The following is a 27,253-nucleotide window of genomic DNA, read 5'->3' as shown; positions in this document are numbered from 1 at the left end:
ACAAACTGGACCAGAAGGAAAATTTAAACAATGTCTCATCCTCACATTCGTTGGATTCAGGAACTGGAACCCTAGGTTTTAACCCGCCCTTTGTTTGTGGTGAACAAATCTTTTGTAGCAACAAATGCAACATGTGTCTTTCCATTTTAATAAACACTGATATTTGATATCCGACTGAATTTATCAAAACAAAAACCTCAATTTAAAATATGTCCAACTCAAAATGACTACACACCAGATGAACTAAGCACTAAAAAACAATCACTTATAAAGTGCAATGTGTACAGAAGGAAAAGCTGCAGTCAGCCAAGTGCACAGACAAGGACTTCAGGCAACCTTTCACTTTGGAAAAAGTATAATTTTCAGAGCACTTTAAACCCCAAGGATCTGCCACAGGCATTGAGTCTTTCCTTCCTCCAGCTTGCATTGCCAAAATCTGCAAACAAATGAAACTGTTCATTGAAAGACACAATCCAGTGAAATAATAAACACCACAAGAGCCAGGGCTTTCTTTAATCTATCTATCCATTTGTGTTTTATACCCATGGATCACATGGGACAGGAACACATTTCAGCATGTAGCAAGCAGGAAGCACGGCAGTGCTGCATTACAGATAATTAAAACTACGGTTTATATCAAAACCTGGGTTTTATTTTTTAGCTTCAGCCATTGATATGTCAGTTATGATAACATTGTAGTAACCATGCTAATTGCTGAAATCTGGGAACATACTAACATTGCTAAAAATAGGTCCCACAGCGCAAAAAAACGCAGCAGTCACACGATCCTAGAGTTACAACAATAAAAACCCCAGTTGGAATAAACTAGTTTTCTTTAAGAACAGAGGGGGTACAATTTAAAAACGTCTAAGAAACTTGTTTATAAGTCTAAGAAACTTACCTGTATGTAATGTACCTTTCCCTTCTGTATATTATTATTCTATTGTCTTGGTGTAGTTAATTCTCCCACTTCAGATTTCAAAGGAAGGTTTTTGATAAATGAGTTGATGCTTATTATCATGTGTGATTTTGTTGTCAGTTGCTCTGAATAAGATCTTGCTGTTAAACATCAGTATCTGATATAGCGGTCTTTTCTTTTATTCAATCCACATCATTTTTGTTTTCACATTTTCTTTTTCACACAGCTTGTCAGGTGCACAATGACTGTGCATGAAATTGCATGGCAGTTGAAGTATCTATAGTTTCAATGCAGCGCTTCAGTGACTCAGAGTACTTTCAGCTTAAGGCCATTTACCTCAAATAACCCACTGACCTGCAAACAGGTTGCTAAGGAGATGGCCGTGTAAAGAAAGACAGCTTTACCCTGGCAGGCATCATTCAGACTTCCTAACCAACTCACCTGAACCTCAACGTGTTTTTCTTATTTATGATTGGCTGAAAAGACATGAGTGATGTTGTTGTCTGCTATTGTCATTGTTAAGGCTTAAATACACAGAGCCACAAACACACATACACTGAAATTCCTGTGTGAAATAAGCTCAAAGACATCTATCAAAACTAGGCCTGGTATTTTTGATACAGTCGCCAATACCAGCATGACTTATGGTTTTTTTTAGCCGTGTTTGCAGAACGGCTCTAGGGATGTTGGGATGTCTGTCTGTCTGTTGGCCCACCACTTTGTTCCTGAAATGTAGTCCTGAAATTAGTTTTTTATTGATATACTGTATGTCAACTATCATCAAGCACCATCTTCAAGGTCAAAATGTCTGTTTATCCAATACTTTGGTTAGTGACCAAATACCTGCAAAGCCAGTGGCATTCCTACCAACCGTAGCTGTACTTTGTGTTTATTGCTAATATGCAAATGTAAGCATCATAACACAGTAAACTAAGATGTTAAACATATAGCTGCTCAAAAACAACATCGGAAAGGCCTGAGTTAAAGTGTGGCAACAATCTCATTATAATATTCAGAACCTGGACTTGGAACCAGGAGACCTGTGTTCGTGTCCGGTGTGAAATAAAAAGTCAACATTAAATGTTTTTAAGTTACGTAAATTGCGAAAGTTATGCAAGTGACATTAGTTAACTTAGACGTTAATTGACATACGTAGTTATTTTAACCCAAACCATGATCTTTTCCTAACCCTAACAAAGTAGTTTTGTTGCCTAAACCTAATCAAATTGCAATGTTTCACAACTTTAATAACAACAGAGTTTTATTTTGAAAGTCTAACCAGACGTGGCATATTTATTGTTGCTAACTTTACCCAAAATTGCATTTATTGTTGCTAAGCATTGCTAACTTGACCGTGGAGCCCTAAATATCTAAAAATTACGCCAAAGGGCCTTGACCAAGCGTCAATATGTGACAAGTTGGGAGTGAGAACGTGTTGACATTTAGCTGTGCTCACATTGCCGAGCCTCCGGTGAAAGATACACAAATAAGTTTGGTTCCAGAAAAGCAGACAGGTGAGCTATTGTGACAATATCCCGGCTCACTGCACTGTCAGATAGGTAACGCTACGGAGTCAGAAAGGAAGGTTGATCTGGCTGAGCCAGAAAAGGTCCTTCACAGCCAGCATGCCATTATTTCCGCATTTATTGTGGGAAATCTGTATGAAAGCCGTTGTGTTTCGGATTTTGCTCACTCATGAGTTCGAGCTGAGCATGTGTACCAGTACACGCCTGGTTGCAATCTTAAAACTGCACTGCTAGGGGCCGCTGAAAACTACACATCGCATCTTCAACCAATATATTTATTTAAATCAAGAAATTCCACATTTTGATAGTACAGTGGTACTGACACATTTCAGTCAGTCGATACTCAAGCCTAGTCTAAATACAGAATCATCCATTGCTTTTTTTAGGCTTTTCACTTTGTGTTTCAACTCATTCAGTTTTTGCCTCCTTTGAAAAAGTTCGGTGCGTGAGTAGTGTTCGTCAAAAACCTCAAGAGCTGGAGGCATAAGCTGCTTTCCTGGGGGAGGAAGAGGGGGAGGAAGAAGAAGAGGAGGAGGAGGAGGTAGTAGTATGCTGGGCATGCTCTGTTGAGCCTCGGGCCTAGAATAGAGCTCTACTGACCTTGAGGGTGTCATATCGATCGATCAGCAGTGAGAAGCTGTGTGTGCATGTGAGAGAGAGAGAGAGAGAGAGAGATGGAGGTGTGTAACTCCACCAAAAAAGGAGAAAACTAAAACCTGCACTAATGATGAATCATTGATAAGTGGACAAGAGAGGACTTTCTCTCAGTTTCTCTTTGCCTTGCTCTATCTCAGCTTTTAACATCTGCTTTCTAGCTATGACTATGACTTCTTCTTTCGTGCTTCCTCGCTGGCTTTCTCTCTGTTTTTCTCGCTCTTGCTTCTTGTCAAATGTCAATTTTAGCATTCGCTGTCTCTTCCTCTCCATCTGTCTCTCACTTTCTTCACTTCACATTTACTGTTTTACTTTCAATCACTCCTTTTTTTCTCCTGTCTTGACATTTCCGTCTTTTTTCCTTCATCAGAGCTCAGGTTTATGTTGACGCTTCCCTCCCTACAGGTGCTTCAAGGGCATGAACGCATATAGATGCTGCTACGTCCTTCCCTCTCTGCCTGCACTGCCTGATCTACTTTCTTTCATTTGAGAGTCTGCTGTCAGTTTGGAAGGGTTGTTATATGTAATTTTGTGGAAACTGCAGCCAGCCTGCAATCACTCTTTCTGTTTCTCAGGGTCCACATCTCTGGGTTTTAGTTTTTCATTTCTGCAGCCTGCGACATTCACTCAACATCTGATCTCTCTCACAAAATAAATCTTTTTGAATTTTATTAAAGCTTCTTGAATAAATAACTAACATCTTTCACTTGTCCATGCACTTCATGTTCCACTGATATAACAAACCTCCAGTACTGATATTATTATTATTTTTAAATACTTCAGTTTAAATAACAGCTGCTGGCACTTGAAGTTCACAAGATTACCATCCTTGTGAGCCAATTTGTGGCAGAGGGGACTCATCCAGGATACAGCTCCAAATGTTGTTAGGTGAAATGTAGCCTTGGTGTGGTATTTTGGACCCAGACTCAGTTGGGGTAGCTGCTTCCTGAGGCAGTCTTACCAAACTTGGTTTGCTTTCTCTCTGGGAATGGAAGGCTGTATTGATCAGATAGATTTAGCTTAATTTGTGAGAAAGCTCACCCACTAAAAGTACAAGAGGAATTTCAGGTATAAATCAAAATACTACTCTTTTGAACTTTTAAGCAGCTAACAAATTATGTGGTTTCTGGTCTTATTGGCTGTGCTGTGTACATGGATTCTAGGAACAAGTCTATCCAGAAACAATGCTCCGGTTCCTCTGAATAACACACACTTCACTGTTCTCAGTGATTCTTTATTTAAGAACTCACTACAAAATGTTCACAGTGAGATCTCAGGATTATTCAGAGAAACTGTGTTCAAAGTTTTTGAAATGTGTGATTTTTCCATTTCCAATTCCATTTGGCCCCATTGCATAAGGGCTGCGGAAGAAGAAACTGTAATGCTACTGCTCCTTTAAAACAGTTGTCATCTCTTTGAAATGATGAGGATGAAGCAGAACTTAAAGCTGCGATAATCAGTAAATTTAGATTAACAATTGAGATCGCCCTCAGACTTTTGCCATCTGTTTGTTTTTAATTTCACTGTTTTGGTTCACTCTTACCACTTTAATCAGTGTCATTTCCAACAGCAATAACTTTGTAGGGTGATAATATGTGTTTACAGCTTGTTGTGCTGCTTCCAAGTGGCCAAAACATTAGATAATACAGGAGGCAGCCATGATAATCCAACCTCGCTCCCAAGTTGTCACATATTGACGCTTTGTCAAGACCCGTTGGTGTGAGTTTGTAACGCACTGGGGAGCCCCATAGCGTCATACTTCCACGGGCTAGGGAAAGCCCTGAAGCGTCACTTTTGAAGGCTGAAGGTAGGTGTAGGATATTTAACGTAAAAGTCAAAGTAAGGAGGTGGTTTGGGCGGGTGGTGGGCCAGAAACCAGACTTTCAACCAGGAACGTTAAAAACATTAACAACGTGCAATTTCAAAATTGCAGTGTTTCGCAACGTTAACAAGTACTTAGTATCGAAAGTGTAACTTTCCTAGGAGCCCTAAACATCACGAAACAAAGCTAAAGGGGGTAACCAGGGCATTAAAAAGTGATGCCAAAGGGTCTTGACCAAGTGTCCATATGTGACGAGTTGCGAGTAAAAGTGTGTTTGAAAATCCAGTATTTCTGCTCTGCAAAATCTACATTTGCTCTCTCAACACTATCGCTATCCGCATGGTATATGTTTCAGTTACTCACATCTGCAAGTCAGACTCACACACAACTACATAGAGTATTTGAAATTGCCATCCTGTCTGTGTGTGTCAAGAAGCAGCGAGGAGATGGTGAGAAGTAACCTGCACCAAATGTTGCCCATGTTTATTGATGAGAAAGGAGCAGAATAATGCAGTCAATATAAATAATGTACACCAGCTACAGCTTTTTACTCGACTCTCAGAAAGAGACGGACTGCGACATCATCCAGAGTCAGTGAGGTGAGTTGAGCTTTTCTCATGCACACCTGTTCAGTACAGTACAAGGCCTAACAAGCTCTTCACACTTTTGGATGACAAGTTCATCATAATCGTCACCACTGACTGTGCTCATGCAGGGGGCGTTTGTGCATCTGCGAGCACGTGTTTATGATTTGGAAAACCATGTTGCCATGAGAAGGTGCTGTTTGTTTTTGATTAGCACTGGTAGTGTGCTACCATCTGTGGTTATATTTCTGTTGTTGAGATGAACTTTGATCATCGGTCCGGTATAGGAAAAATGCAGAGGTTTTACACAAACAGCGGTAATGTGGGCACAACTGTGGATTACTCACAGTTCTCCGACTCTCTGTCTGACTCTGCTGTTCATACTGACACCACTATCTCTCAGTCTTTCTCCCCACACGCTCAGTGTCAACATGCTGCAGGGCACATACATCTGGATGTATGTGGAGCATAAGGACGGGACCGCGTGGGGAGAGGAAATCGACAGTGGAAAGAGAGAAGGATGAAGACCCAAGGGGAGCAATCAGAAGGGGAAAACCGTAATGTGACCTAACATCCTACACACAAATGGAAGCGCACACATGTGCAAAAATGCTTAGACTTACAAGAAAACACACATACACACAACTACAGATCCAGATAGAGGACGGTAAGAGACATTACAGAGATCATTTCTTTCAGAGCAACCTCAGTCACCTCTCCTGGAGAAGAGAAAAAAACACACTCAAGACTATAAATACAAACACACATGTATATACTAGCTGCTCCATCTCTCTTGCACTGTTCCTCTCTGGGGGGTCATAAATCAATCACTGCCAGAATACTGCACTTCAACAGTGCAACCGAAAGTCACATACACACATCCACAGGCACATAGTAACATACATTTATTCAGTCTGTCACCACATTAGCATTCACTCTTTGGTTTGCTAATTTGAATGTCAAATGTGGACTTTCACCTCTGCATCAAATGTGAATAGTTCAAGCAGTGCCAAAAATGTATATCCTCCTAAAACAACTGTATCTTTAAACAGCAACAAATGCTTTCTTAGGATAGTGAATCCTTGGGTTGCTTACCGTGAATGCTTTATGTTTTTTCAGCCAAACTCAACTGAACGGAAGGCACAGAAAACAACTACACCCTGCTTCTGTATTCGGGGATTTTCACACAGCTGAATCTACTGAACTTGAATCACTTCTACAACAACAAATGAGCCAACGGAAATAAAAGATGAAAGCCTGTCAGCTTACAGCTCTTTAGCTGCACATATAACATGTCTATATTTGAACAATAACCATCGTTATATTGCCTATGTAGAAAGGGGAGGACTGATGGAAGTGTGGTTATCATTCACAAAGAATGAGGAAAATATCAGCCAAGCATTAAAAGGAGCAAAACAGAGATAAATAAGTTCTAGTAAGTCAGTATGACACATACTACAAGAGGCAGTAGATTAGTTACACTTGTAGCCATTGCAGAAGTCATGCTGTTTGAAAACTGTGTGATAAATCAAGATAAATGGTAAATATGTGTGTGTGTGTGTGTGTGTGTGAATGAGGGAGGGGAAGCTTCAACAATGGCTACCACAGCAGTTTTACATCAACATGACAAAGACTACAACAGTTCAGTTTAGTCAGCATGCATGTTATTCACCAGCGGCACTGAGACCCGCTGAACCTCCTTCAGACAGCAGCTGTTTCCACCTGAACTGGATGGATTCATGGATACGTGATGGTCTGCGCATTAAATGAGATCTGGATAGCGTGCAACCACACACCAGAATTTTAGCGCCCATTAATTCATGGAACAGTTTTGTTTCTTATAACATCATAAATGTAGCTATCCCGTCTTGGCCTCAGATTATCACCCTTTGAGCTGAAATAACCACTGCAAGGAAAACGTCAAATATATCCCCCATAATATTCTGTACGAGTACTAAAACTGGATTTAAACTTCTGCCTTAACGGAGCTACAGCGACTCCAAGGTTAGAGTGAAGACAACATTAAAGAAATTACAGGAAGAAAGGTTTAGAAATCAAAACTCTATGCTGTTGGTACCTTCGGCAGGACTCCCGTTAACCACTTGTGCCGACAGAAGCTTAACTGGCAACAATAAAAAAAAAAAACTAGAGCAACAATTTTTAATCCAAGAAAGAGGAAATTTATTTTTCAAAATGCAGTTAGAGGTGCAATCTGACATTTAGGTAAGCTGACATGTATCATCAAAAAGTTACACTTGTAATTGTATTAGATTAAACATCTGCATTATGTGTGCTAAATGTTTTTTGTTTGGTTATAATTAAAACAATACAGACCAGTTTAATTGTTTAACAGAATAAGAAATCATAAATAACTTGATTTAGTTGTCCCCTGCGTGCCTCTGTATTAAAATACATGTCAATTTGGAACTGAGTTCAGGTTCCAATTAGTTTTTAACTTTGCTATTTTGGATCAAATCTTTTGAAATGTGTTTATGATGTATCCATAAAGCCATCCATGTTACACTTTAATAGTCAAAAGCTTTGATCTGAACAATCACAAACAACAAATTAGACAAATCCCAAATTATTTGGGGATTAATTCTGTATTCTCCTTTACCAGAGGATGGAAACCACCAGTGCAGATAAAAGGCAGGAGTCTTACCTTTGATGCCAAACTTGGAGTTTCCTCCAAACTTGAGAATAACTAGCATTAGAAGGAAACCCGTGAATGCGACAGCAGCAATGCCAACCACCACGTACACCTGCACAATGCAAGAACAGAGTTATACACCTCCTAGAAGAGACAAACACGGGCAAACACACACAATACACACCACACCAGATGATTTAGACCACAGGCAGATTTTCTAAAGTACTGTTTGTGTTGGTTCATTCAATTACTTCTGACATTGAACAATAGATCTAGCACAGGTGTTTTTAGACAGGTAGCACAAATAAATAGAAGAGAAAAAAAAAAAAGGAAAAACAGGCACTAACAGTCAACAACTGACAGAAGCAATCAGCAAAGAAACCGAGACGGAGTACAACAGTAATACGTGACTTACAGCGACTCTGTCTTCAGGTGGGTCTACAGGGGGGCCCTCTGTTGATGGAGAGATATGAACAAATAGAGAAGAAGACCAACTCAAGAAGTGATTTGTGAGTGATGAACAGCGTTGTATGTAATATGAACTTTTACTTTCTTGAGGAAATAGGCATAAAATATGATTTATTATCTCTGCCAGGTGTAAACGTGGAGGGATCATGTGTTTGTGTGCAGCTAATCTCGCATAAATCTGAACCCATCGGCCTAATGTTTTTTGTGCACATTTTTGACTGTCTGCTCAAGGACCTCTTGTCGTTGCGATGATTCACAATTTTTGTACACGTTATGTCAGTTAAGTATGTACAAATGTTAAAATAAGTCAACATTGACTTTTGGTTTCACATGGGACATGAACAGCAATGCATAGCTTTGCTGTCAGAAACTAGGCACAGTAGGCCTGTCAAGCTGTGTGCATGGGGCTATAATAAGAGCAATACTCTGCTTATAAAGAGTTTGGAAGGTGGCTTTTTTACATTCTGCATAACCAAAAAGTATAACGAGTGATTTCTGCTCCAATGTAAACTACAAGCGTTAGCATGGCTTGCTAACTAGCGTACTGAACATAGTACCCTAACGCAGAATTATTACTCAGCAGTGTTGTGACTTTTAGGGGAGCCCTCCGAATGTACCCGATTATGTGCAAAAATACCAATACCTGTCAATTCATACAGAGAATATTTAGCCTTTGACAACAAAGATAGAGAAATGATTCACCGTTGTAGTTTTTTTTTTACTGCAGAGAAACAATAAAAATATCAACGCACAGCGACCAGGCAATGGTTTGCCTTACTTTGTTTAAAACACTGAGGTTGCATAATGCATTACAATTATGAACAAGCATCCCGACGCATAGACAGCCACAGCAGAAATTGCATGAATAAACAAGTTGATAAGTGCTTTATTGCTAGCCTATTATTTACTTCAGAAATCTAGAGATACAGGAAAACATAAATGTATCCAGATAAAAAAACAGGGGCACCACAACCTACGATATTTTACAGCTCCTCTTCTTAAATTAGATTAGATTCTTAAATTCAATACTTTTTGTTTCCAAGGCCAGCAGCATTTTATACTGCATTAGTTTATGTGGTTACAGGTTATGTTAGTTTTGTTTTTGTTTTTTAAATCCTCATTCTCTGTGTAATAATTCAACACTGTGTAACAGCCATTCCCGCATGCTACCATATCAGAGGTTAGGCTAATGTTAGCAGCTCTGCCCAGCTCTATTAGATTTGGAGTTTACACTCCCAAAACCCTAGCCTCATTATCTGAGCTAGTGAAACATACTGTTTAAAAATACAAACAATTAAGCATAAATCTATCCTCATGGGTGTCTATTCAGGTGAGCAGTCAGCAGCTGACCCCGAATAGTCGAAGATTCGATGCTTCGATAGGCGGAGCCTGATTTGACTCTCAATCTCACAGTCGAAGCTTCGCAGCGAAACAAGGATCATGCCATTTTGGCGATATGGGGATGCTCAACGTCTGATTTTACAAAACTACCAGTTTTCTCCCAATAAGTTAATATACAGCCTATTACAATATACACGTTTAATGCTGTAAATAAACTTGTAGAAAGAATAAAACTTTCAATAAATGTTTTGTGTGCGTAAATAATCCAAAAATTGTAACCCATAACCCTGGGTCGTCAGTGCACATGTGTAGGCCTAGCGTGTGTGGTGGCGGAAGAGGAACGCTTGCTGTAGAGACGGAGCCCCAGCTTCGCCCGTGTTGTGCTGTGTTGTGCCGTGTTGTCCGCACCTCGGGGGAATTTCGGTTAATTTATCACCGTTGATGAACCACACATAGAATATTTTCTTCTTTTAGAGTTTGGCATGCACCAAAACTCTGCACAAGACCGGTGAATGGCAGACGAGAGACAGCGAGAGAAAAGTGTCAACAATAAGCCTCAGTTTTTCTGGAAATTTACAGTGTAAGTTGAATGAATAGAGACTGCAGCTCTGCAGCTTCCAAGATTAAAGCGGAGCTACCATGTGTAAGGTAACAACCCCCCCCACCCCGGCTCGCAATCGCTGTGCACAAAAATACACATGATTCGACTATTCGCCGATTTTAGGCAGGACTTGATGATTCTGGTTCGACTATGTAAATCCTTAGTCGGGGACAGCCCTACTGAGCAGCTAAATCATATCATGATATATATTTTATATATATGTGTTTTAGGACTAACTATTCCCATAGGAAAGCTAAATCCAAGATGAGATCTCATAGTTGTTTCCTTCTTTTCTCCTAGACAAAAATGAGCTGCTTTTAATACCAAGGTGAGACCAAAGGCCTTTTCTCCCACTTCTCAAATTCATCTCTGGAGAAACAACCATATAAAATCTCAGTCATATCTGACTCTGATCAAAACAAGAGATCTCTAACTGATCTTAAATAAGTCTAATTTAAGTCTCCTGAACATTGAAGCATGAGATCAGAGAAAGAGCTCAAAGAAAACTCAGCTATGACTCTTGAAATCTCATGATTCTTCTCAAATATGTCTCAGTTTTCTCAAATTGACATCAGGAGCAAAAAACTAATCTCTGTCTTACTCTGATCAAAAGATGAGATCTCTACGGTATCTTAAATAACTGTAATTTCAGTCTCCAGAGTGTGCATCAGAAAAAAAGCTCCAAGATAGTTCTCAGTTTTGTCTTAGTGACCTCACTTAGGGGTTATTTTACTCAATTACTTACTTACGTCAAATGTTGAGGTTGAGTATTTTCTTTCAAATGTCATGCTTTCCAACTGGTTAAGGTAGTCACAGCCAGCATAACTGGAACACCCAATACTTTGACATGACGTTTAGAGATTAATTCGTTAATGACCGAATGCACGGTTCTCAAAGCACAGGCAGTAATGTAATACAATCAAGCTCATGAACATCTCCCCAGAGCTCCCAACTGCTTTTTAGGAGCAATAAGCAAGACATTAATGAACTCAAAAAGATACAATGATGAGATCTCATCTTTTACTTTCATTTATCCTATTGTATTCTCAATTCAGTATCCAGTTGTCTTACCTAAGTCTCAAAACCTCAATCTCTCTTCATCTCATCCTTTTCTCCTAATGGGTTTTAGGAGCAACAATTCAGATTGGAGTGATCTCAAAAAGACATACTATTGGGATCTTAGTGTTTTCTCAAGAGTTATTGCTCTTCTGAGCAAAAGATTTTCCCTCTGGGTTTCTACATTGAAACACAAGAATAAAGGTGTTTCTCGCAATCTCCATGTCTTTTACATGGATCATGAACTGGTGAGGAATGCTTTTTGCTTGGGACATGCAACTTTAGCCTCAGTGTTTTAGCATGATATCATGTATGTCGCCAACAAGTGCATATTAAAGACTTTTAACTGTGTTCTCATTTTAAAATGAGTCATTAAAAAGTCAGCGCTTTCAACAAACTAAAAGACATAACGTTAGATGAATTAACAGTAATTATATCAGCTGGTGCAATCAATGGTCACTGTCTTGAAATAAGAAGCCTTCTTAAAAAATTACCACAAATTTCAGGTGGCAAATATGCCAATGATCTTATTGTAAACTCTGTATGTGTTATTTTTGCTAGCTGGTTAGGTGTGGCAATAGTTACAGGAGAGGAGCTTAACAAATAAAAGGCATGGCACTACCTGTGGTTAGATCTGCAGGAGGGAGGGGTGTTGGAGAGAGAGGGCGAAAGAGACAACAAAGACAAATTAGATTCCAAACATATCAATATAATTCGATTGTAAATTCTTTGACATGCACTTCACAAATAACGGTGTCAGTCATGCCTCTCAAATTGTTTAAAAAATCATTACACAAACACAATACACAAACCAACAAACAACATATATTTAACATGCACAACATCAGTAAAAAATAATAATAACAACATCAGTTTGAAAAAAGACATAACAAACAACCCCAAACCCTAGCTGTAAGGATTTGTAGGTATGTAACGCACCCTCAGCAACTTGAGAGAAAAAAGAGAAAGAGAAAGATTTATAAAATGTAATTTCTGTTAATGGATGAGGATGAAAATGAAGAAATGTTAAACAGAAAAAACATTGATCTAAAAACACTGACTATGAACACACTGTGGATCTAGATTTCACATTTGATAAAAAAACATTTGTAGTTCTGAATTTATATTCCACTCACCATAATAGAAAGGGTCCTTCTCAGAGCCTGCACATTTGGACAACACCAAAAAGAATTAATTGAATTAAATATTTCCTTTCAAATATTTTGTGAACACTGGATTAAAGCTGTTTTAGATTATGTTAACTGATGTACAACAGTGGGGTAGAAATGTTGGAATTAAAGTTTTAGCGGCTTTATTTCAATGTGCAAATACACTTGATTAAAACATTATGACAAAGTAGCGTGATTAATTGACATTGTGACATTTTGAGATTGTTTATATTGTTCAACAAACAGTCCAAAATCCAAAACTACTCACTTTAATATGACATAAAGAACAAAGAAACAGCAATCATCACATTTGATGAGTTGAAAATATGTTGGGTTTTTTGAACAATTACATAAACAACGGATTTTAGCTATAGCTTAATTTTAAAAACAACTATCTTGTCAGCACAGTAATATGTTAATCTGTTAGATATATCGTAATGATGTAATAACAGAAAATTAAACAGTGTGCAGTGTTACTCCTCACCATCCCAGGGTTTGCGCATGAAGTGAGCCTCCACCTCTTTCTGGTCTCTTCCAAATTGGTTTGTAGCCACCAGCGTGTAGCGCCCGTTGTTGAGGTGCGTGGGGTTGTCGAGCTGCAGACAGCCGTGATACTCTCTCTCTGTGATGTCATGGATCATGGTTGTGATGTAAACCCCCTCCATCACCTCTTCACCATCCAGATACCATTGTAGGTTTGGCTCTGGGTTTCCTGGAAAAGGTTATAAACACATCCACAAGAGACTTTGATTTATATTGGTTTCATTTTATTTAATTATCAGTCTATATTCTTTGTCTACCTTGTCATTGCTGTATTTAATATTTACTGTTACACTATTCAAGATTTTGGGAAAGTGCCTCATGCTGGAGCAGCAAAGTATAAAATATATACCTGACACGCTGAAGGGGATGCACCAGTGATGGTCTGGGATTGCATCACTCAGCTTGGTGATTTTGGGAGGAACTGAGAGTCGTAGAGAGAATAGAGAGTTTAATAGCAGGGTGTGATGCAAACAGAAAAGACAGAAATCAAGATAAGGCCAAAGAGCAATTCAGAGGTAAAACTAGTGAAGTATGCAAAAACACTGATTAAAAGGCCAGAGGAACATCAGTCTTCTCTAGCTTTTAATTCTCCGTTTTAAAGTCTATACTACACTGACAAACTCTTTGACACAATAATGTGTACTGAATTAGAGCTGCCTGCCAGAGGGCAAACATACAAAGTATATCCAGCAGCAGCGCAGACTCGTTCTCTCCAACAATGTTCTCGGCTATGCAGCTGATCTTGCTGTTGTGGTCCATCGACGAGAGGTTGGACAGCCGCAGCACCGAACTCTGGGCTGAAGCCTCGATCTGAGTGAGTCAACACAGCGATATATCAGCATGAAGATTCGGATTGCTTATCTCATGATACCACACAACTTTTGATCCTAGGATTATCATCTTTGACCAAAAGTCTGTTGTGATGTTGTGTTAAGATATTCCTTTTACGATCATTTAATGACAAAGAAAGGACCCAAAACCAGCAAATATTTGGCATTTTCACTTGAAAAATGACTTAAATCAATTAATCAACTATTATTTCAGTTTTGAAAACAGAAAAACTTCACATGTAATTTAATATAAAATACTCCAAACATATCTCAGTTTGTGTTTCCGTGTGTGTTTCCGTGTGTGTGTGTGTGTGACCTTACCACATAGGCGGTTACCAACGCCATTTTCCATATCAGCTCAGGAGAGGGCACCCCAGAGCTCGTACAGGACAGCGCCAAGTTTTCCCCCTCCATTAATGTTACTTTAGATGGGTTCAAATTTGCCGTTGGAAGGCCTACATACAAGCAGGGAGTGGGAAGGAGGAGAATCAGGAGGAGGAGGGCATAGAGATGGAGAGAAAAGAGGAGGGGAGAGCAAAAAAGGAAGGAAGCAAACTTAGGATTCATGGCCGACTCTTGTCTTTTCAGTTAAAACACAACGCACGTAACAACCTCGACAGTAAGAGTGGAAGAGCAGGCAAACACACACCCGCTACCACAGAGTGAAAAGAAAGACACAGAAAGAAAGACCTCGAATTTACTCTCTCTCTCTGTGTGTCTTTTGCTTTCATTTAAGCACACTCACCCCAATCAAACAGTCAAAGAGACAGAGTTCAAACACAGTGATGGTTACACTGATTACCAGTGCATGTCCTCAGCAGCCCAAGTATTAAATTGATTGGACACAGTCTGAAGCCTCTGTCAAAGCAAAGACACTGGTGACTCTGTGTTTGTGTGTGCGCTCGTGTGTGTACAGTGCTGACCAAGAGGTGACCAGGAGTATGACCAATCAGACTCAGAGTCTTTTTTCCAAAAGCATCCCTGGTAAAGAAAGAAGAGAAGAGAAGAAAAATAAAAGAAGGAGACGAGAACCAAAAGAAGAGAAGATGAGACAAGAACACAGAGAGAAGAGCATAGAAGAAATGGGTGTCGACAGCTTCTGCAGATAAAACTGGACAGATTTCTTATCGAACCCTCTCCACTCCAATTCTCTCCCCCTCGTCCACCTCTTCTGTCCGTTGGCAGAATGCTTATCACCAGGGCAACCCACTTATCACTACTGCAACCCACTCAATCTCCGTGAGACGCACAAAAAAAACAGTCATTTCAGTAGTGGCAGGCCAGATGCCATATCAGAACCACATATCTTAACAGGCTCTCAGTAAATCAGCTTTCTACTGCCAATACAGACACACACACACACACACACAAAGCTACACTCCGAAGAACCCACAAATCAGAATAAAATTTCTGGAAACCTCCCGGGGTTTTGATGCGAGTGCAGCTGCCGTGACCTGTCAATACACAGAAAATCATTTCCATGTTTATTTACGAGCACCACTTTGGTAGTCAAACCATCCATGACATTCAATGTGATTGTAATCCCTTAGCTGCCCGGAATCAACAAGTACGAATAAGGAGGAATTTACTGTAATTAGCATGTTGGACCACCAGCCTGTGTCTGTGACAACACATGAGTCATTACGTGGAAAGATTTCACTATTAGGGTATGTGCTTTAGTGTTTGCTCCATGCTATAGCCCACCTGCAGCCAGTTGTAAACATATGGTAAACACTGGCAGTCAGGCATCTGCAGAGGGCAAGTCAACAACACAGTAGTTTGCTATTGCCACTAGTTGACTGTAACTAAGCACATTAATCTGTACTTTTTTACAAATTCAAGGCACTTGTACTTTACTTTTATGCAACTTTATACTCTAGTACATTTGTCTTACAGCTTGAGTTACTAGTTACTCTAGTTACTTTTCAGATTACCATTTTTTATAAAGATTTCTTGTCACTTGTCTCCACACAAACAGAAAAGACAGAAATCACAAACACTTGTCTCCAATTTGGGTGATTTTGATTTTGAATGTTTTTGATACACTGAAGGATTAGGTGTTCCTTTATGGGTAGACATTATCATACCATCCTACTTCTTAAACTAAATAACTTGTATAAAAAACTTGGACAAGCTGGAAAATGCCTTGTCTCAAATCTGAAAGCTTTTTTTTCTGAGCTCAATAGAATATGATGCAGTGCTGCAGATTAGGAGTAAAGGAGTTAACATTAGTTCAACCTTAAAAAATCTATAGCAGTAAAATGCAACATGCACATTAATGCAGCAGGAATATTAATCCAGAAACATCAGAAAAACACTGACAGAGAACATTTTGCTGCTCAATGAGTACTTTTGCTTTTAATACTTTAAGTAAATGTTGCTGATAATACTTACATATATTTTCTAATATATTAGTGTTTAAAGGCAGGACATCTATTGTAATGGAATATTAGTACTTTTACTTCAGTAAGATCTGTGCAAATGTCCGTTTGGGCAAATTAATTTTCTTTTTGACAAAACAATCCCAAGGTCCACTTACTACCCTTCAACCATAATCACACAGTCGTCACCACCATAAAGAATTTGCTCAGTTGGATTTGTTGACGTGCATGCTCAGTAGCTGTTTTGATTTCATCCGTAGCACCTGAAGAAATCTGAAAAAATGCTTGAAACTGTCAGTAGACCTTGAGTTGGAATTGTTTCGCCAAACTATTTCCAAAGAGCGAATTGAATTTTGAGCCAACATGGCAATAAATTCTAATAGTGCTGTAGATGAAATCACACGGATTACAATATTACACTAGATTTGTACTGACAGGCCAACCCAGTCTTTTTTTTCAAATTCCATGTGGAAAAATCTTCATACATTCACTCAGACAAAGTAAATGCTATCTGTGTCCTTGTTTTACATAAATCTTACATTGCCAGAATAAATAATTGGAATAATGCACTTGTGTGCAAATGTGAGACGGTTGTTTTTTGTTTTAGATTAAACGGCACGTAAACTATGTCCTGAAACCGGATCCACTCTAATCTACACATGTAGAGGTGCTTATTTTGAATTCCAAAGAAAATATAAAAATACTGTTAATCTGACAAACAGCTTTTTAGCATTTTCACTCTTTTTTTCTCTTATGTTGTATTACCAGCTGTCACTTCTGAGATATCAGTGTCACAAAAGGACCTTTTCTGTAAACAATGATTTTTACAGGTAAAGGAAATTCTAACATGACATCCTCACCCTGTCAAACCCAGAAGAATGAATGTGTTAAGAATACTTTACATCAGCACTGACTATATGCCAGTTCTTGACATCCTTGAACCCAGATTGCCTTCATTCACCAGGAGCATGTACTATGAATGGGCTGTGAATTACGAGCACAGCATCAGGGATTTGCCCCGGTGATGTGAAGCTGAATAGCTGCTCACAGCTCATATTTAAAAGGAAAACATCCACTGCTCCCTGGATTGAATCCTCTGCACAATACACCACAGCATACTTCATTGTTGGAGGTGTCATTGTTGTCAGCTCTTGTTATGGGCCACAATAGGCACGTCCACATTGGTGTTTAGAGAAGTGTTCGCATTTATCATGTGAGGTTCCAGCCTTTCCGCCACAGAGATGTGATTTCTGAGGAGAGGCAGAAGCCAGCGAGAGAGAGATTTCTGATAAAAGATACAAAAGGGAGAGAAGGAAATGTGCTGGATAGCAACCATCCCTGAGTTTGCCTCTATATGTTTCTGTCATTCAAGCACAGAGAAGACTGTTAATGCATTATAACATTCACAAAATGATTTCTGCTCAGAGAATGCAGACAAATAGTGGGGAGAATGGGAGGCAGGGACTGGCTGAGCAGCTTCAAAACCCAGGATCTGTTAGATTAGATAAATAGATTATTTATTTTCTGCCTAAAACTGTTGTTAGTCAAGTTGTCAGCTGGCCTGCTCTGACATCAGATCATTTGTGCTGCATTTTCAAGCTGCATTTATCTTAACTAACTGACTACTTATCCTTAACACATTTATCCTGTTTCCACTTGGTTTGAAGTGAATTTCTTGTATTTAGCTAGTTATTTAGCTATTTTGGTGTCTGACCAGCTCAACCCTATCGCCAGACAAGAACATAGATATTGGACGATTCTGCAAAACTCATATTACGTTTAGATATAACCTTTTTTTATGTCTCATTGTGGCTAGGGTTAGAGAAATACTGTATTTATTTTTTATTAGGTTAAGATATAGTTAACAATAGGCAACTAAAAAACTTATTTAAAGTAAGGGAAACATCATTAATGGTTATAAATTAAAACCCTCTTGAATCCACAAGTGACAGCAGCATGGCCTAAAAAGGAATGCAGGTGGGATAGCACTAAACATAATGTCCATTACCTTTTAAAAGACTTAACAACCTCATAAAACATCAGGGCTTCAGGACACGAACACCATCCAAATCTGTTTCTGTCAGTCTGCACTGTGACTTTCTTTGCACTTTCTAACTTCTGTGTTGATTTTAAGTTTAGATTACTGCTTTTGTGTCTTGTTGTTTAATTCCTTGTTATCTAACAAGCAAGTGAGTTGTCTTCCTGCCTACGACTGTAGGAATTTCACATCTACTGCCCACAGACACAGGAGCAATCTGGTCCTTTTGGTCTGTACTGCCATTTACTGCTTGAGTCTGTGCTTGCGTGCTGCGTCTGTGTTTCACATGCACAAGTGTAAGAGTGCACTAGACAAAGGGAAGGAACAGAGAGATATAGAAATGCCTGTCACAGGCAGAGACAGCATCTAAGCTTATAGTTACACAGTAAAGCATCTTCACACACAAGCCTGGGAGATGGAAGTTAGACAGAAAGAAGAAAGACAGAAAAGGGGACAACAAACAGAAATAAAACCTCATAGACATTCCAGCCAAACAAATGGACAGACGTAGCGAGAGACAGATGTGACCTTCAGAGGTCTGGTGATCTACCTGCTGCAATTTCCACAGCACATGGGGGAGAAAGCGTCATTTCTCAGGACAGCTGTTTTCAGTTATTAACATGTAAACATTTGGATCATTAAGCAGACAGCAGATTTCACAGAAACTTAAGGTGTAATGTGCATAATGGTAGAAAAAGCTTACAATTCCTGATTTTCCCATTAACAAGCATTAAAGTAATTTTGCAATTTAAGGAAGAGTTGTAAAGGGGAATTTAACAAGAGTAGAGAGTTTATAGGTTTTATAAGGTTTCATTCATCATCCTATTAACAAACAACTGAGTGGGACTCTTTTAATACGTGCAGCTGTTTCAACCCCAACAGTTTTGCTGAGAGACACAGTTGACTTATTTTCACTTTGCACATGCATGCCACCACAGTCATTTTTGTTAAGTTTTGTATAGGTCAGCAGAGGGAACAGTTTGCCAGCCTTTTCGAGTGGAGCTTCAGCTGTAAACAGTCCACAGAGAGGAACAGAGAGCAGACATATGCGGGTGGCCAGAGAGATCAGTGTCAGCCCGAGGGCATCGTTGGGCACTTCCTCTGCTTTGTGCCTTCCTCATATGTCACTCAGAAATGTTCAGACAGACAGAAGGACGGGCCAGTCACGCATGCAAGTAGACAGACAGAGAGATGGAAAATGAGTAACAAAGAGGAGGAAAGACAGGCTGAGAGAGAGGGAGAGGCACAAGATAGCGAGAAATAACGGCAGAGAGAGCAAAAGGCCAGCAGTTCACCAGAGCAAGGGGTCTTTTGGCGTATCACTGTTAGCCCTGGGGCAGTATTCAGAACCCATGCTCCACCATGTCCTCCTCCTCATATGTCACTCTGCAAGGGGGTCCCCTGCCCACCTCTCCAGGGACCCTGCTGTAACTGTGCTAATGCCAAAAATAACCTCTGCTAATGGAGGGGAGACAAAGGGGACGGATCAATAGGAGTTATCAATGACATTGTTAACTTATTGTTTGCGTCCTGTGTGTCCCAACTGCCCTGAGCTATTTTTGATCCGATCATTTGCTCTGTCAACATGAGAGAAGACAAAATACTTTGAGATTCATGTTCTGTTTTTTTAGGGGAAAATAGAGGCCTAAAGAAGCTTTTCTGACTGCTATTACTGTGCATTGTATAAATTCAAATCAGATATGAAGATTTCTTTATGTTCTCACTTTACAGTTACAAACTGGATCTGACTAGACTTATTGCCCCAAAGGCTGCAGCAATCTGCGTTTCATTTCTTTACTTCGGTCAAGCTCAAGCTTTAAATTATTACTGAATGTTGGCCAGATATATGCTCACAAAAACCTACAAATCCAGACTGAGTTTGGGCAGATTTTTCTTCTGAGAATTGGAACAGGTCAAGCTCAGACTTTCAGATGGAGGTCAAGCTGTAATCTGACCCTGTTTCTAAAAAGAAGAGAGTCCAAAATAGAGATTCATGAAAAACTAAGAAGAAGAGGGAAAGAATAAAGCTTCTATTAACTGCTGACATTTATACATTTAAGCTTGGAAAACACTCCCATAAGCAACTGCATAAAAGGTTTGTTGTCTGTGGCAGACAGATCTATCTAAGAGTGACATCAGGCTTGCTGGCTAGCTTGACATTACACTTGTTTTGTGAATATGCATTGTTGCAAGTATAGAATTTCAGGTTTCAAAGTATTATATGGTTTGTAGATACATACTTCCTAATGGGAATACTGTTTAACATTTTCTCACTCAATTTTGACAATTACCTTTCTAGAAAATGTCTTTTATTGCTAATAAAAGTGTTAGGATTGCTGTTTGCAGTTGTTAATTTTAGTGCAGCTTTCCATGAATCCGGAAAGAATTTCTTCCTAGATGACTGAAACATGATGATTCAGAGAAAAAGGAAATGAAATCTGCTGTGGTTACAGCAGGTCACCAGTGCTATAGGACATAGTGCAGATGGTCTTCATAACACTTCATTTTACTTTGATACATGCAGTGAATTTTCTCTACTCAGCATCTTTGAAACTCACCGATGTTATCTGTGTGATGAGTCACACAAATGTTCCCTCTCAGTATAATATCTTTCTGCTTCTATAAAGTTCTGTACAGTGACCTTTCTACACCTACATGTAAATGTCTCAGATGACTGTACATGTCACAAACAAACACCTCACACTCATGTTGCTCCCCTTCATTTGGCAACTAATGTTTGCATCATATGAGAAAAATGATTACTGCAGTGGCTGTGGTTAGTGCATGAATTTTATTCACTCTTTTTAGCAACAAACTTCACTTTCTCGAGTTCCTCCCTCACAAACCACTGGAATGACACATTTTAACACGCATACAGTATAGTATGTCCTGCACTTAAACAAATACACATTTATGCAAACACACACACACAACCATGCACTTACATAAAAACAGAAGTGTCAGACACATGCAGAACACATGAGTACACACACAATCACCTCTTTGCAGAAGAAACCATTATGGTTACTGTTTTCCTCCAGGTGCTTCAACACTAAGCACTCTGCTCCGAGTGCTTAGTGTTAGTTTTCCACCTCCTTACTGTGTGTGTGTGTGTGTGTGTGTGTATCCTCACCACAGTTAGGTAGTTCCAGCTTGGACAGCTGCTTGCGTCCTCCTCCATCCTCAATGCAGTGCAGCTCCTGAGTGTCTGCTTCCTTTTCTAACCACAGCTTGATCCACATGTTCTCACAGGAGCAGTGCAGAGGGTTCCCTGACAGGATCCTACACACACACACACACACACACAGTCAAGAACCGTCAAGAAAAGTGAGTAGTAGAGCGTGAGAGAGTAGCTGAAAAAAAGCAGTAGCTAAAGTGTCTTCAACTACCACAGTGCCTTAAAGAAATGGTTCAACATTCAACACAAATATGCTTGTTTGCTTTCTTGCTGAGAGTTGGACAGATTTACATGTTGTATACATGTATACAAAATGTATATATATATTTTTTTTCTTTAGTTTAATCCATTTAAGCCAGGAGCAGTTCCTGGAATTTATCATCACTGGGAGGATGTCAGGCAACCAACAGTGCAATCTATTGAACAGTATTAAACTGCATTGAACCATTGGAAAAAATCTCAATATTCTCTCTCTAGAAATATAAAGTGTGTATGTTTTTCTACATAATTTTCGTGAATCAACATCTCTCGGTACAATTTTAAAATTATTTATTTGGTTTATTACAGTAATGGGAGACTGAGTAAAATCTATGTTTGGGGGGCATGTTTGCCTTTATTGTTAGGTGTCATAGCCAATGACACTGAGCCCTGGTGGTTTATTGTTGCTTGTCGACCCCACTTCAGCTAGTCTCCGCCCTGTTGCCTTAATCAAAATACAAAAAAATAAGAATTTTCTGGCTTCAGGAAATCCCCAATTTGCCGTAAACCAAGCTTTTAAATATCACACCAGAAATATATATGTAACACCATAGATTCAGTGGGTATATGTTTATCTACAGCCTGTGATGATAACTGGGAGATAAACCAGAGAGAGAGCCAGGAACAGACAGACGGAGATGCAGATGGACAGACTGATAGAAAAGGCTGGACTGAACTCACAGATAAGAGATGTTGAGGTGTCTGAATATCCTCCAGGATAGTGACGACAGGTTGTTATCTTTCAGATTCCTGGAAATTAAGGTGAACATCAGAGAATGAGATTGTTAATATTAACTTGACCTTATAGCAACTGAAAGGCCACATTATTTTTATCATTAAAAGTTTCTCCTCTAAGGATTGTGACAATTAACCCTAAGCGGTACATTTCATCAGCATAATAAGTATCAAACTTTAATTATGTTGACAAGATCCCAAGATCAATTACAAATCCGGTTCAGTCTGAAACTGAACTGCACCCCATCAATCTCTCAGAGGCTTTGTTTTTCATATTTTTGGTTAATTTTCTATTGACAATGTAACAAATAAATCTTCTTTACATTATGATATCAATTGTGTGTTCATCAATTTCAGCAATAAATAATACAACAAATTTATAAAACTAAAACATAGCTATACATTTTAACTGTTTTTCCCTCAGCTGAGTCAAACTAATCAACACATCTTTACAGTTGCTGTCATGTCAACAGAAAGCAAGGAATAGATAGCATGAGTTTTCACTTACAGGTACTGTAACTTGATGTTGTTTTCAAAGGCCAGCTTTGATACATATGTAAGCCTGCTGTTGGTCACCGTCCTGACACAAAAACAAGCACCATTGTCATTGTCATCATGAACATAACAACACAATTACCAACAACAACTGCAACATTAGCAACAGCAAAAAATGGATTCACGTTCTTGATGAGCTCCTTAAAGTCTGAGAAAATATATTTGGTACCAGTTTCTAATAATTCATGCTAAAGGAGGAAACTTACCAGCATAATGCTTTTTTATTAACCTACAAAGCATTAATATATTTTTATTAACATTTAATGCATATGTGACAACTTATAAATGCTTTATAAAACACATATTTTTAGAAAGTGGTGCACCACATAGGTTAAGTTACACAAGCCAAAACTATAAGGATGGACATTTAAGATTTGTAAGGCACATATATTATTGTCATTTCTTATGTAGCATCTGAATATCAACATTGGGAGATATTTTATTTATTAGCAACTTTAGTGCAGGTCTATGTTGTGTGTGTACAATAAGAGAAAGAAACTGACAGAGACATAGCAAAGTTATTTGTTATTTTTTTTCTCATGAACACATAAAACACCAAAAAATACCATTACATTACAGTCAGAAATGAACACCACTGAGTATTTTCTCTTCAGAGTGACCAGTAAAACTCCCTGTTTATAGCTAATGGTAATGACTGTGCACACAGACACCTCTGACTTTTCACTAAATTCTGATGAACGTAACGCTCTGCACTGTAGTTGATTTGTCATCAGACAATCTGATAAATTAATTAGTACAAACATGAGCAAACCTTCTTTCCTTACAGGAATAATTTGCACTGAGCTTCATAGATATCACACTGTAATCTGTTAACACAAAGAAATTAAGTTAATATAAAATAAAGATAAAATTAATCATACAAAATAAAGAATTTCTCCTCATTAATCCAGGTAAAATGACCCACTACTAGTGAGAAATATCTTTAGTGAGCCGCTGTTCAGACAAGTCTGCCACGGTGCACGGCCAGAGCCTGTTATCTTTTTATATGTAAACATAACAGAAGAACCTCTTTTCATTGATTCAACAGATTGAGGTGCCTTTAATATTCCAACATACTGCACACACCAGGTGCAGAGAGCATGTGCCCTTCATCAGCTGAGGGGAGGCTGTAAGACAACATCATTATCTGATATGAAAAGTTGGTTTAAAGGTGCGATTCTGGAGAAAGCTCTAGGTCCGCTAGCAATCTGTTCTGTCGGTGTGCTGAAAAAAAATCTGGTGTTTGTACACAGCCGTGGCTCTGTAAATGGGAAACAATCAAAGTGGCTCGGACCATGCCAAAGCGGACAGGGTGAGAAGAACCAAGACTGAAAAAGAAGTTATATGACCAGGTGAGGGCGAAGAGCAGCGGAGAGACTTCCAAGAATTGAAAGGCATGAAGAGAAATGCAGAGGTTGTCCTGTTTCTACTTGAAAGGTGGAGCTTCTGAAAGAGCACTGAAGGGAGGGGTGTTTTTGTTTGGCTGTCGAGTACAAATATCAACAAAATTTCTCCAGATTCACATACCCTACTTTTAACAGATGTTCTGTGACTGGTTGATCTCATCTGACATGATTTTGATTTCACCATTTAAAAGACATGACACTTAACGATTACTGTAATGTAAAAATATTAAAACTTTGAAATAGTATCATCCTATTGGTATCAAGACCTAATTTACCTAATGTAATTGTGTGTAAAGTAATGCTCACACACATGGGACGGCTGTTCTTGATTGTGGCTTAAACACTCATCCTGCCTGCCTTAGAGTTTCGTTCCCACTGGGTCCAAGCACAATTAAAAGCATAAAACACTTCCAGTGCATTACTCGCTTTGTACTAATATGTCTACCAAGTTGGATATTGGCTGGAAAATTAGTTAGTGTCTACTTAACAGTTTTTATGTTGCAAAAAAGTGCTGCTTGGTAGACAATTCTGTTTTAGATCAAGAAATAAAATGAGACACGTATCATAGCAAACCACAGTAACTACACCCTGAGACTGCCATAAACACAGCATGATTTTAAAGCAACAGATGTGGACAATACATCTCCTTAAGCAAAGAAAGAGAATTATCAATAAAGGCAAATAAATCCATACTTGTCATATAGTCGACTATAATAAGCCAAATAAGTGTAGAAATACTGTTGAAACCGCTTTAAAAGGCTGCCTATATTTGGGCCCTAAGATTGAACATTGTGTACATTACTGGAACATTTTGCGCAACAGATGATGTGGTTAACAGAATATAAGAATATATGAAATAAAACACTCTGTGTAATCATTTTTGTAGCAACTTTGTCTATTGACAGTAGCTCTGAATATGTGCCATATTGTTGGGCCAAAGTGCTGGTTGTACGAGCCATATATAGACTTACAGGTTCCTGAGATTCTTGTAGTGTTGCAGGTCTTTGTCGTTGATGGAGGAGAAGCTGCTCTGGTTGGCGATGTAACTGTCAGGAGATACAAGTGCGTGTCAGAAGGCTCATTTGTTAACAGAGGGAAGCATAAACACAAACATTTCAACAAGACAAAGGAACATAATAAGCCTATATAATTAAAAAATGAACTCCTGAAGGACTACAGCTGATAAATGGCACGCAGGGCGGAGCTGGTATTTGCTGGCACTTGATTCGTTTACAGGAGATGATTGTGGGCATCTCTCTTGAGTGAATGAGTATAACTGTGTGAACAGGTTCTGAAAAACATATGTATTTCAAATACCACAGCTTTCGGATCAGACGTCAGAGGGAAGTGAGTTCAATCTATAGAGGGAACATGCTGTAACAGTCACAGCAGAGCTTTTTGTCCTACAGAAACCTTCAGTCTCACTGTTGCACGTATTGTGTGGCTAAATCACAAGCTCATTAAATAATGCTTTTCATGAAGGAAAAAACATGTGTAATTAGATTTACTGATTTCCAAGATCATTACATGGCTGTAGTAGTGAAGGGTCTTGAGTCTGGGATTGTTTTTTGTTGCTAATTATCTCAAATACAACATGATACATTATATTTTACATCTCTCGCCTCTGAATCTATGCCAAAATAAAAAGTCAAACGATTGATCAGTGAGCATTGAAAAGATGACACTTAACCATTAAACATATTTTATAGGGGCGTCCTGGTGGCCTAAAGGAGTCTAAGATGCTGTACCACACCATACACCATGTAGCCGTAACGTCCCAAGTTTGCCCTCATTTTCTGTCAGCTCTCTGCCATCACTATCGAAAAAAGTCAAAATACCTGGGAAAAAATACTGTAGAAAAATAGGAATAAAATCTGATATGTGCCTTTCAATAATTAAAGATGCTGAACCAGAATGTCACATTTTCAGTGGTATTGATTGATAATAGATGGAAGCCACTCTGTGAAAAGCAGCATGTTCAACACTGTTTCAAAAAATTTACTTTCACTCAAGAGTAAAATAACCTGACAACAATGACACATGACTAAAATTCAGTTCTGCCAAAATGTTTTTCAGGGCACCAGTCTTATTCGTAATCTACAATAAATCACCAATAACACGTCAACGTCAGATGATAAGTATCTGTAAATCAGCTATAAAGTCAAAAGCAGACAGTTCAGGTAAGAGTGCTGAATAATAACAGCATAGTCAAATACTACGAGTATGCACATATATTCATCCGGGTTTGTTTTAATCATATTTGATTAACCCTTCACTGCATGTTTGTCTAGTGTGCAGGGAAGAGTTAAGCTTGGAGTTACTACACCCACATGTGTCCATTAGCCTAAATCTGCTATTATTGCCTACAGGCAATATATCAGTATTGTTATACAGAGGTAGAGATTTTTTAATAGGTTAAATGTTGTCTTTTCCATCTTTATTCCATGAATAATTACCTATAAAATAACATCTATATTCTTTAAACAACAAAAATTGACAACTTTATTGTCAATATTAAGGTTATTAGTTAAAAAGATTT

The 27,253-nt window shown here is 38.8% G+C and overlaps 1 protein-coding gene across 4 annotated transcripts in view; it reads right to left on the bottom strand.

Moving 5' to 3' along the window:
* The window catches only part of ntrk2a (neurotrophic tyrosine kinase, receptor, type 2a), a 108,976-nt gene that overhangs the window by 79,566 nt on the left and 2,157 nt on the right, over window positions 1-27,253 (bottom strand). For 2 of the 4 annotated variants that reach the window (XM_038704116.1, XM_038704117.1), the window contains exons 2-14: window positions 25,686-25,760; window positions 23,262-23,333; window positions 22,700-22,768; window positions 21,716-21,864; window positions 14,485-14,618; window positions 14,011-14,143; window positions 13,683-13,754; window positions 13,275-13,502; window positions 12,758-12,784; window positions 12,561-12,569; window positions 12,244-12,255; window positions 8,571-8,608; window positions 8,168-8,267 (exon numbers count right to left, since the gene is read on the bottom strand). In XM_038704116.1, the coding sequence (XP_038560044.1) occupies window positions 8,168-8,267; window positions 8,571-8,608; window positions 12,244-12,255; window positions 12,561-12,569; window positions 12,758-12,784; window positions 13,275-13,502; window positions 13,683-13,754; window positions 14,011-14,143; window positions 14,485-14,618; window positions 21,716-21,864; window positions 22,700-22,768; window positions 23,262-23,333; window positions 25,686-25,760 (1,118 nt within the window). The remainder of the gene's footprint in view (window positions 1-8,167; window positions 8,268-8,570; window positions 8,609-12,243; window positions 12,256-12,560; window positions 12,570-12,757; window positions 12,785-13,274; window positions 13,503-13,682; window positions 13,755-14,010; window positions 14,144-14,484; window positions 14,619-21,715; window positions 21,865-22,699; window positions 22,769-23,261; window positions 23,334-25,685; window positions 25,761-27,253) is intronic. The other 2 variants (XM_038704119.1, XM_038704118.1) reach the window with 1 other exon arrangement.

This window comes from Micropterus salmoides, unplaced genomic scaffold (genome assembly GCF_014851395.1).
Source record: "Micropterus salmoides isolate LMB-PRFRI ecotype aquatic unplaced genomic scaffold, ASM1485139v1 Ms_hic_scaffold_7, whole genome shotgun sequence".
Taxonomy (NCBI): Eukaryota; Metazoa; Chordata; class Actinopteri; order Centrarchiformes; family Centrarchidae; genus Micropterus; species Micropterus salmoides.
This window is presented reverse-complemented; position numbering and strand designations above follow the sequence as displayed.